General features: G+C 35.8%; 1 protein-coding gene across 1 annotated transcript in view; it reads right to left on the bottom strand.

Annotated features, from left to right (window-relative positions):
• NAALADL2 (N-acetylated alpha-linked acidic dipeptidase-like 2) overlaps window positions 1-12,817 on the bottom strand; it is a 1,013,114-nt gene that overhangs the window by 194,036 nt on the left and 806,261 nt on the right. Inside the window, exons 13-14 of the mRNA XM_012640170.1 lie at window positions 5,417-5,422; window positions 2,271-2,331 (exon numbers count right to left, since the gene is read on the bottom strand). Of these exons, the coding sequence (XP_012495624.1) occupies window positions 2,271-2,331; window positions 5,417-5,422 (67 nt within the window). The remainder of the gene's footprint in view (window positions 1-2,270; window positions 2,332-5,416; window positions 5,423-12,817) is intronic.

Raw genomic sequence — 12,817 nt, 5'->3', positions numbered from 1 at the left:
CTATTTTGTAGTTCTCTAGAGAGATGCTTTTTAAACATTACTTTCCAAATATAGTGCTATATGGTTAGTAAAATTAGATATCAAACTATATATTTTTTGCTAATGAATATTGGTCTAAAAATAAAAAATAATTTTGAGAGATTAGTTATATTTTATCATAGCGGATTCCCAACAGGCATATGCCTATTTTTTCAAGGCTATTTATCTCAAGAAGATTTCAAAGCATAAATGAATTATATCTTAGTTAAATTGCAAGTTCTATTTACCAAAAATGTTCATTCATTTAAACTGAGAGACAATCTTATACAGACTTATATATCAAGTAACTACAGAGATTTTTTAAAAATCTTGAATTCTGAGACACGTGCCTGAAATTTACATACCTTGGAATAGTGGGACTATGCCTGTCTCTCTCAAATTCTCTAATGGTTGTTATTACTGCTAAAGAAAGCTTTGCTATCTAATATTTAAGTGGAAAGAGCCATAGCATACTAAAAGGTAAATAGTGTAATAAACTAAGAGCCAGCATTTGGGGGGTTGCAGTTTAGCTATAGTATTGGCTAGCTTGGAGATGTCAGCCAAATGACTTTAGACAAGCCATTTCCAAACTTTGTGAGTCAGCCACCTTATGTGTAAAATTAGGGGACTGAAATGGACAATTTTTAAAGCCCCTTTCAATGGATGTAAGAATGCTAGTATCAGCCATTTAAGACACACAAAGGACATATTATTTGCTTTCTTTTTTATATGAATTTTCCTTCCACAGAAAACCAACTGTAAATTCTAGCATCTATAGCAGGCATCTACCAAACTGTGAAAATGGAAAATAGAAAATAAAGGGGGGAGGGTAGTCTAAGCAATATGGCAACCTGATGTGACACTTTGAAGTACTTTTTTTCATTAAGTACAACTACAGTACTCTTTGTTTCACAATATTTAACTGCAAAGTATTGCTACATATTGTTGGGGTAAGAGGAAATCTCTCTTTCTGATGAATGTTTCTGTGATTTTCAAAAGTGATTTTCTAGTGATTTTTCAAAAGCACTTTCTTTCAGCAATCACAAAGTGCACACTATGTAATCCAAGACTGCGGCAGCATATGTGTTCCTCACTATTTAGGAAGAAATACACAAACACATTATAATAATTTTGCAAAAAAAAAATAATAATAATTTTGCATTGTTTGGCAAACTCCAGGTAACAAAGACATTTGGAGGGGGGTATGTGTGTGTGCATATATATATGTACATATATACACATATTTTATATGTGTATATATATATTTTTTTTGACCCTTGAACAAGACAGGTTTTGACTGCAGTGGTTCACTTATACCCAGATTTTTTTCAATAAATATATGGAAAATTTTATCAGAGATTTGCAACAATTTGAAAAAAATGTGTAGCATAGAAAGATCCAAAAAATTAATAAAAAGTTAAGTATGTCAAGAATGCATATAATATATGTAGATACTAGTCTATTTTATCATTTACTAAATAAAATATGCACAAATATTTTATAAAAAGGTAAAATTTAACAAAACTTACACACACACTTACAGACCATACATGTCACTGTTCACAGCTGAAATAAATGTAAACAAATGTAAAGATGTATTATTAAATCTTAAGTGTATAAAATTAACTAATACATATTGTAATACCATAATAATTTTGTAGCCATCTCTTGTTGCTGTTTTGGTGAGCTCAGGTATTACCAGTGTCCATTTAAAATGCAGTGACGCTAATCATCTTCAGATAAGCAGTTCATCTTTCCAGTAGATTGTACATCATAGTAAAAAGTGATCTTTCACAGTTCTCATGTATTTTTCATTGTCTTTAGTGCAACATAGTAAATCTTGACTAACACGATGGGACACATTCAAAGTGCCACTAGAAATGCTGGGTCAGAAGTGCTCCCAAGTAGCAGCAAAAAGTCATGACATTACAAGAAAATGTTGAATTACTTGATATGCACCACAGAGTGAGGTCTGCAACCGTGGTTGCCTGCCATTTCAAGATAAATGAATCCAGTGTATCAACCATCATTTAAAAAATAAGAGGAAACTTGTGAATCTGTCACTACAGCTATATCAGAAATTATGAAAACCTTGCACTTTTACGAAGTTTTCTTTTTATCTCATGTTGAAAATGAAGCTTTTAAATGGGTGCAGGATCACTATAAGGAAGGCTTTCCTATTGGCTCTAATATGATTTGAGAAAAAGCAAAGTTATTATACGACCACTTAAAGTAAAAGGAAGGTAAAGGATCTAAAGCTAGAGAATTTAATGCCAGCAAAGGATGGTTTGATAATTTTAAAAAGATGATTGGCTTAAAAAAATGTCAAGATAATAGGAGAAGCAGCTTCTGCCAACCAATAGGCAGTAGATGAGTTCTCAGATGTCATTAAGAAAATCATTGACAAAGAAAAGCTATCTGGCTAATCAGGTTTTCAATGAAGACAAAAGTGCCCCATATTGGAAAAAAAATATCAAAAAGGATATTTATTAGGAAGGAAGAAATGCGAGCACCAGGATTTAAGGCAGGATAAAATAGAATAACTGTTTTTTTGCAAATGCTGTCAGATTTATGATCAGGATTACCCTTTTCTATAAAGCTGCTAACCCTGAAATAAATAGGTTAGCATTTATTTAGCCTTGAAGGAAAATGATAAACACCAGCTGCAAATCTTTTGCTTGTACAACAAGAAGGCCTGGATCAGATTCCTTTTTCTAGATTTAATCCATCAGTGATTTGTCTTTAAAGTCAGGAAGCACCTTGTCAGTAAGGGATTGCCTTTTAAAGTTTTTTTTGACATTGGACAATGCCTTTGGCCATCCAGAAACCCATGTTGAACCCCCTGAGTTCAACACCAAAGGCCTCAAAATGATCTACTTGCTACCAAACACAACATCTCTAATTCAGCCTCTAGATCAGGGGTCAAAAGAACATTTATCACTGATTACACAGAATAGAATACTCTATGGAAAGAGAACCTTGATAGAGAGAATATCATGGAGATAACAAAAAGATGACCAAATAAACACATGTAGTGTGTGCCTTCTCCACAGAGAGGAACCAGAATAGTAAGCAGAGTTTTACATTTTGAATAGGTTGTCTAGGAGAGAACACTAGGATTCACAAGGGAAGTGACAAGAGGCACCAAAAGTGGATGAGGAGAGGGTCAAGGGTGACTTGCCTGCCTGGGGACTGGCTAAGAGCAGGAAGAAGCTCCTTGATGCAGGGATACAGAAAGAGAGAAGCCCCCAGCAGTCTACTATCTAAGACAAGCTTTTATGATCTTGAGTACATGAAAACCCTCTGATCCATGCAGGTCTCGGGCCTAACATAGGGAGCTACTTGGAGATTGCACAGAGATGTTGCTCCAGACAGGAAACCCACATGGAATCGCATCAGCATCCAAGCCTACAGCAGCTTGAGCCAGGTGCCATTACGAGAGCCTAGATGCCAGGGAACTTCAGGCATACTTGCAGCCACTGTGAAGCCCTGAGGAGGGATAGAGGAACCCAGGTACAAGTAGGCACCCATGGAAAGATCCCCAGCACCCTGCCTCAGGTTGCTTTTGAAACTGAGATGTGAACTGATAAATTTTCCATAGTTTCTTACCCATGCTACTTAACTGGATGGGGCCCCAACTTTTCTCTATGCAGGTCCAAGGTGCCACTGGGCTAGTTTGGGCCGATGTGGCTTCAAGCCCTGACTGGCTGGAGAGGGGCAGGGAAACCAGGATCTCCAGCACACATCTGGGATGTTGCCTACCATCCTGCAGGTGGCTGCTGTGGAACTGAGTCTTGAGTGAACTGCACTCCCTACAGTTTCCTGCCAATGTACCCTACTGAGAAAGGTCCTACTCTCTCTGATCACAGGCACAAGATGGCATTTTGTGAGTTTAGAGCTGAATGATGCCCCACACTCAGGCTGAGTTTGGGTCCATGCAGCTAAGGCACACCCAGCTGAGGAGGTACAGGGGAGCCCAAGCTCTCCCATGTACTCCTAGGACAATTCCCACTGTCCTGCTCCAGACTGCAGTGAGAACAAGACACAAGAAGACGGCACTGCCCCCAGCATCTCCATGCTATTTGCGTTGAAGGAACCCCATCCTCTCTGGTCACAGATCCAAGGTAACATTTTGTAAATTTAAAGCTTGGCAGTGCCCCACCCTTGGGCTGACTTCGGACTAAAGCGCTGCAATTCTACCCAGCTGAATAAGGACAGGAGAGCCCAAGGTCTCTTATGCATACCTGGGACAATTACAACAGCCCTGTTACAGGCTCTTGCAAGTCTGAAACATGAACAGACTGCACTCCCCACAGTTTCTTATCCATGCCACTTGCCCAAAAGGGGTCCTGCCCTCTTTTATTACAAGCTGTGGCTGGCACCATTTTGAAATTTTAATACTGGGATGTACCCTACCCTCAGGCTGAGTTCAAGGTGATGTGGCTGCAATCACCACCTAGCCAGGAAGATGTAGAGGTGAACAAGCTCTTCTAAGCACACTTAGGGAAATACCCATCACCCTGTTATAGGCAGCTATAGGACAGGGCAATAGCCTTCCCAGTCCATTGCAGCTACCAGCAACATCAACATAGACCACTTGGGTCTTTGTAGGTGGCTCCACCAGTGCCACTACCATCCTCACATCACATCAGCTGCTGAGGGGACTGAGATTCCACCCAGATACCTGCTCCAACAACTAGCTTGTGAACAAGCTACCTGAAGGCCTAAGAATTGCCCCACTCCCCGCCCCAGACACATTAACACCACTACCAGCATAAGCTGCTCTGGGATCTAAAATGAGGTGTACTCAGCTCACTGCTGCCACCACTGCAGCCCAAAGACTGGTTCAGCTGGTGTTCAAATCCCAAGCAAGACTTCACCACAGCCTCAACTAATAACTGTTTCCTAAACCACTGAGGATATCACAGATACTACCGACTCTGTGTACTACCTAAGAAATCATACAAAGATCATTCTACTGCAGGCACCCAAAATCAAAGTCAAAGTGTCCTAGACAAACCAACAACACATATACGTATTAAGGAAAAAATTCTCTCTTTTGAAAGCAACACTATATGTTGTCTGCAAAAAACAAACTTCACCTATAAAGACATATACAGACTGAAAATAAAGGGGTAGAAAAAGATATTTAATGAAAATGAAAACTAAAATAGGGCAGTGGTAGCTATACTTCTACCAGACAAAATGGATTTCAAGGCAAAAACTGTAAAAAGAGACAAAGTAGGTTATTATATGATGACAAAATGGTTAATTCAGCAAGAGGATATAACAATTTTAAATATATATGCAACACTGGAACAGTTAGATATATAAAGCAAATATTATTAGAGCTAAAGAGAGAGAGAGACCCCAATACGATAATCATTGAAACCTCAACACTTAACTTTCAGCATTGGATAGATCACCCAGACAGAAAATCAACAAAGAAACATTGGATGTAATCTGCACTATAGACACAGTGGACCCAATAAATATTTACAGAGAATATTTCATCCAACAGTTGCAGAATATACATTCTTCTCCTCAGCTCATGGATCATTCTCAAAGATAGTCCATGTGGCAGGCCATGAAACAAGTCTTTAAAAATCCAAAAAAAATGAAATCATACCAAGTATTTTCTCTGATTGCAATGGAATAGAACCAGAAATCAAAAGCAAGAGGAATATTGGAACATATACAAATGTAAGGAAATCAAACAATATGCTCCTGAATGCCAGTGGGTCAATGAAGAGATCAAGAAGAAAATTTTAAAAATTCTCAAAGCAGATGAAAGTGAAAATACAACACATAAAAACCTATGGAATACAGAAAAAGCAGTAAGAAGGGGAAAGTTTATAGCAATAAGTGTCAACATCAAAAACATAGAAAAGCTTCAAATAAACAACCTAACAATGCATAACAAAGAACGAGAAAAATAAGAGCCAATCAAACCCAAAATGAGTAGAAGAAAAGAAATAATAAAGATCAGAACAAGAATAAATGAAATTAAAACCAAAAAAAGTCAATGCAAAAGATCAACAAAATGAAAAGTTGGTTTTTTGAAAAGATAAACAAAATGGACAAACTTTTAGCCAGAATAAGAAAAAAAGATAGAATACACAAATAAATATAATCAGAGATAAAAAAGGAGACATTACAACTGATACCACAGAAATCCAAAGGATCATTAGAACGTACTATGAGCAACTATATACCAAACAAGTTGGAAAACCTAGAAGAAATGCATAAATTTCTAGACACATGCAACCTACCAAGATTGAACCAGGAATAAATCCAAAACCTGAATAAACCAATAACAAACAATGAGCTAGAAGCAGTAATATAAAGTCTCCCATAAAAGAACAGCCCAGGACTCAATGGCTTCACTGTTGAATTCTACCAGTCATTCAAAGAAGAACTAATACCAATCCTACTTAAACTATTCCAAAAAATCTAGAAGGAGGGCATACTTCCAAACTCATTCTACAAGGCCTATGTCACTCTAATAACAAAACCAGACAAATGCACAACAAAAAAAGAAAACTATAGGCCAATATCTCTGACGAACATAAATGCAAAAATCCTTGACAAAATACTGGCAAACCAAATTCAACAACACATTAAAAAGATTATTCATCATGATCAAGTGGGTTCCATCCCAGGGATACAAGGATGGTTCAACATACACAAATCAATCAATGTGATACAGCATATCAACAGAAAAAAGCACAAAAACCATACATTCATTTCAATTGATGCTGAAAAAGCATTTAATAAAATTCAACATTCCTTAATGATAAAAACTCAAAACTGTATATAGAAGAAACTTACCCGAACACAATAAAAGCCAAGTATGACAGACACACAGCTAGTATTATACTGAATGGGAAAAAATTGAAAACATTTCCTCTAAGATCTGGAACAAGATAAGGATGCCTACTTTTACCACTGTTACTCAACATAGTACTGAAAGTTCTAGCTAGAGCAATCAGACAATAGAAAGAGATAAGGGGCATACAAATTGAAAAGGAAGAAGTCAAATTATCTGTGTTTGCAGACAATATGATTTTATATCTAGAGAAACCTAAAGATTGAGCACACACAAAAATTAGAACTGATAAATAAATTCAGTAAAGTTGCAGGATACAAAACCAATATACAAAAATTAGTAGCATTTCTCTGTACCAATGGTAAACAATCTGAAAAAAGAAACCAAGAAAGGAATCTCATTTACAGTAGCTATAAATAAAATAAAATACCTAGGAACTTCAACTTAACCAAAGAAGTGAAAGATCTCTGTAATGAAAACTATAAAACATTGATGACAGAAATTGAAGAGGACACACAAAAAATGGAAAGATATTCCATGCTCATAGATTGGAAGAATCAATATTTTTAAAATGTCCACATTACTCAAAGCAATCTACATATTCAATGCAATCCTCATCAAAATACTAATGACAGTCTTCACAGAAATACAAAAAACAATCCTGGTATTTATATGGAACCACAAAAGACCCAGAATAGCCAAAGCCATGCTGAGCAGAAAGAACAAAACTGGAGGAATCACATTTCTTGACTTCAAATTATACTGCAGAGCTATAGTAACCAAAAGAGCATGGCACCAGCGTAAAAACAGACATGTAGACCAATAGAACAGACTAGAGAACCTAGAAATAAATCCACTCATTTATAGTGAACTTATCTTTGACAAAGGTGCCAAGACCATACAGTGAAGAAAGGACAGTATCCTTAATAAATGGTTCTGGAAAAACTGGATATCCATATGTAGAAGAATGAAACCAGACACTTTTCTCCTTCCATATTCAAAAAGTAAATTAAAATGGATTAAGACTTAAATATGAGACCTGAAAGTATAAAACTACTAAAAAGTTGGGAAAATGCTTCAGGACGTTGGTCTGAGCAAGGATCTCTTGAATAATATACCCCCAAAGCACAGGCAACCAAAGCAAAATTGGACAAATAGCACAACATCAAGCTAAAAAAATTCTGCACAGCAAAAGAAACAATGAACAATTTGGAAAGACAACCCATAGAATGGGAGAAATATTTGAAAACTACCCATCTGACAAGGCATTAATAAGTAGAATATATAAGGAGCGCCAACAACTCAATAGGAAAAAAATCAAATAATCTATAATTAAAAATTGGACAAAGGAATTGATAGACATTTCTCAAAAGAAGAGATACAAATGACCAACAGGTATGTTCAAAATGCTCAACAGCATTAGTCACCAGAAAAATGCAAATCAAAAGTACAATAATATATCATCTCACCCCAGTTCAAATGGCTTTTATCAAAAAGGCAATAGGAAATGCTGGCAAGGATGTGGAGAAAGGGGAATCTGTGTACACTGTTGGTAAGGATGTAAATTAGTGCAACCACTATAGAGAATAATATGGAGGTTCCTCAAAAACTAAAAATATAACGACCATATGACCCAGCAATCTCACTGCTGGGTATATATGCAGAGGAGAGGAATTTAATAAATTAGAAAGATCTGCACTTCCATGTTTCTTGAAGCACTATGCACAATAGCTAAGATTGGTAATCAACCAAGTGCCTATGAACAGATGAATCAATAATGAAATTGTGCTACATTTACACAATGGACTATTATACAACCACAAAAATAATGAAATCCTGCTATTTGCAACAATATAGATAGAACTAGGGGACATTATATTAAGTAAAAGAAGCCAAGAACAGAAAGCCAAATCTCACATGTTCTTATTCATATGTGGGGTCTAAATATTCAAAACAATTGTTCTCGTGGAGACAGAAAGTAGAATGATGGTTACCAGAGGCTGGGAAGTGTAGCAGGGAGGGGGAATAAAGCAGGCATGGTTAATGAGTATAAAAATATAGTTAGATTATTAGACAGAATGAACAATATTTTACAGTATGACAAAGTGAGTTAGAGTATAGTCAACAGTAAGTTAGACTATACTTTAAAATAAAAGAATGGAATTGGAATATGCCTAACACAAAAAAATGATAAATGCCTGAGGTGATAGATTCCCCAATTACCCCGATTTGATTAATTCATATTGTATGCTTTTATCAAAACATCACATAAACCTTATAAAGTTATACAACTATTATGTACGCATAATAATTAAAAATTTAAAAATAAATTAATTTTTAAAAAAGATACCTTCGGTTGTATACTTATCGCAGCACAATTCACAATAGCGAAAATATGGAATCAACCTAAGTGCCCATCAACTGCTGTGTGGATTAATAAAATATGGTATACATATACCAAGAAGTACTACTCAGTGATCAAAATGAAAGAAAAAATTCCTTTTGCAGCAACCTAGATAGACCTGGAGGCCATTATCCTAAGTGGGTAACTCAAGAACACAAAAGTAAATGCCACATGTTTCCAGTTCTCACTTATGAGTAGGAGTTAAACTTTGGCTACACAAGTGCACACAGAGTGGTGTAATGGACATTGGAGACTCACAAAGGGTAAGGATGGGAGGGGCTGAGAGATAGAAAATTATCTATGTGGTACAACTTACACTACTCGGGTGACAGATACACCAAAACCCAGACTTCACCACTATATATACAGGTAATAAAATTCAACTCATAATCCCTAAATGGATTAAAATAAAAAGAGAGAGAGAGAGAGAGAACATCATGATAATCTGGAAGGATTGCACCCTAGAAGATGCCATCATTGTTATAGAAAAAGCCATGAAAGCCATCAAGCTCAAAACAGTAAATTCCTGCTGGAGAAAACTGTGCCCAGATGTTGCACATGAATTCACAGGATTTACAACAGAGCCAATTAAAGAAATCATGAAAGAGATTGTGGGTATGGCAAAAGAAAGTTGAGGGGGGGGTGGATAAAGGATTTCAAGATATGGGAGAAATTCAAGAGCTAACAGACACCACATCAGAGAAATTAACAGAAGATGACCTGCTGGAGGTGAGTGCTTCTGAACTAGTGCCAGAGGATGAGGAATAAGATGCAGAAGCAGCCAGAAAACAAATTGCCATTAGACAACCTGGCAGAAGGGTTTCAATTATTTGAGCCTGCTTTTGACTTCTTTTATGACATAGTCTCTTCTATGATGTGAGAACTGAAACTAAAACAAATAGTGGAGTAAGGATTAGTACCATATAGAAACATTTTTAGAGAAATGAAAAGGCAAAAACGTCAGACAGAAATTATGATGTATTTCCGTAAAATTACACGAAGTGTGCCTTCTGCCTCCCCTTCCATCCTCCTTCACCTCTTTCACCTCAGCCACCCTTGAAACAGCAAGATCAACTCCTCCTCTTCTCCTCCTCCTCAGACTACTCAATGTGAAGGATATGAGGATGAAGACCTTCATGGTGATGACTTCCATTTAATGAGAAGTAAATATATTTTCTCTTCCTTATGATTTTCCTCAATAGCATTTTCTTTTCTCTAGCTTACTTTATTATAAGAATATATAATACACGTAACATACAAAATATGTGCTAATGGCCTATTTATGTTATCAGTAAGGCTTTCAGTCAACAGTAGGCTATTAGTAGTTAGTTTTAGGAGAGTCAGTCTTATGCGGATTTTCAATGGCTCAGGGTGGTCAATGCCCCTAAGCCCTGCTTTATTCAAGGGTCAACTGTATATTGCATCTTTATAATCACATATACAGTCATAGACTAGATATCATTTTTCTTATTTTGAAAGATAGAAAGTATGAACAATGATATATTGTTACTAGGGCACACTTTAACAGCTCATTTTATTTGTGAAGCCCAAGGCTCCTACCTATATGGGATGTGTATTTATGTGGTGGTGAGGGTTTGCTGCCAACAAGTCTTAAAAATCTTTCTTAATTTAAGCTCATATACAAAATAAAAAAAACATCTTGAACATTTCATTCAACCTGGCATCTGCTTTTTCCTTCACTGCCTCCCCATATAAATAAAGTCCCTGTTGATGTCTAAAAAAGGGATATTAGAGAAACCAGGCTTTATTGCTCATGATAATGGATACTCACTGAAAACAGTTAACTTTTCAAAATGCTTTAGGCACAAGAGAAGTTATATAATTATCTCCATTTCTTTACTTTATAATTAGAATTTTGGTGAAAGATAAACCAGCGAGCACCACAATGAAATTTGAGGTACAGTGTCTCATCTCACCGTTTCTGCTCATGAACCCTGCACTTTGGCAGAAATAAGCTTTTATGTCATGAGCAAACATAGTAGTCAAAATCCAGAAAGAAGTTTTGTTTCTCAAGAGCAAGCTTCTCTTTTGGTTTTATGTGTTTCTTTGCTTTGCTTTGTACAAAACATTTAAAAATCTATTACATAGAAAATGAGTAGCACACATTGGTTGTGCAGAGCCATATGACCCCTCACTTGCTGAAGGATTCATATTTAATATTTTTGTACTAATACAAAATTAAGTCCATGATAAACAAAACCTAGCACATGTTAAAAAAACCTTAGCAAAATGCTAAGAAATGGGTTGGAAATATTTCCAATATATGTATTATGTCAAGGTTAGTCTACATTATTGAATGGATAAAAACAAATTGAGACCTTATAAAATCGAGTGGATTGTGGGGAAAGACTTATATAAACTCTTAATATTTGGATCCTATTTCTGTTATGTTGTTCTTATAAATCCCAAGTGACTACTGCTGTCCTACCTTTAAATAATACGAATCCTCTGAGCTCTCTTTTCCTCGGGATTAGCTGTGATAAAAACCCCTCTAAAATGAATTAGAGTGAAGCCAACCAGTCATTTCCCACAAAGGCTCATGTTATTAGATTGTATCATTTAATCATTAAATTCTGTACATTCATTCAAGCTCATAACATTGAGTAAAAAGACAAAACATACCACAGATATTTGCCATGTACTGCTTTCTTATATTGCCCTTGAAAATTATTTTGATGTACTCATTATACTCAAAGTAACAGTTTTGTTGTTGATCATGTCACTATACTTTTGTCACTGGTTCAATAATTTTCTCCAACTGTGCAGAGAAATCTCATTAAGTTAAAGGCAACGTAAATTCGAATTAGTGAAATGTATGAATTACACACTATCTTAAAGAAATTATTTTCCAAGACTGAAGAAAGAAAACACATTTAATGCTCATAGCTGTATAAACAATGCTACAGACATTGTAGTAAAAAAATTATACTAATATTTTTTCATTTGTATTTCCAACAATCCTCCTGATGTCATCCATATTTTAGAGATAAGGAGATAAGCTCATGAAATTATGTAACTTAGATAATTTCACACAGCATAAAGTGGAGACAGGATTTGAATCCAGGATTTTCTGATCCCAAAAAATAGCCCGGGCAATTAGAGCTATATCATGTTGCAACACCGAGACTCTCAGAAATGTTTCCTTTCCTAGTGTGTCTGTCAGGCAATCTGGATGTCAAGGATCTTTAATAAAAGAGAAGAAAAAAATGTTTCATGGAAAGAAATGCTAAGAAATGTAAGCTTGGATGCATGAGAAAATATCCTTTAGGGTAAAGCAATAGAGAGGAGACTTCTTCACTGGAAGCAGGAGAGTTAGAGACAACACTGAGTTCCAGAAATCAAATATCACTGAAATCAAATATCAGGGGAATAATATGTGAAAACTGGGAAGAATTTCATTTGATAGTACTAAAATGATGTAGGATAACATAGTTTATATGAGGGAGCTTTAGTTTTTTAACAGCTTTATTGAGATATAACTATACAACATAAAATTCATCCATTACAGTTATACAATTCTATTATTTTAATTAAATTTATAGAGT

Source organism: Propithecus coquereli, unplaced genomic scaffold (genome assembly GCF_000956105.1).
Source record: "Propithecus coquereli isolate 6110/MARCELLA unplaced genomic scaffold, Pcoq_1.0 Scaffold15, whole genome shotgun sequence".
NCBI lineage: Eukaryota > Metazoa > Chordata > Mammalia > Primates > Indriidae > Propithecus > Propithecus coquereli.
The sequence above is the reverse complement of the archived record's forward strand: the minus strand, read 5'-3'. Positions and strand labels throughout refer to the sequence as shown.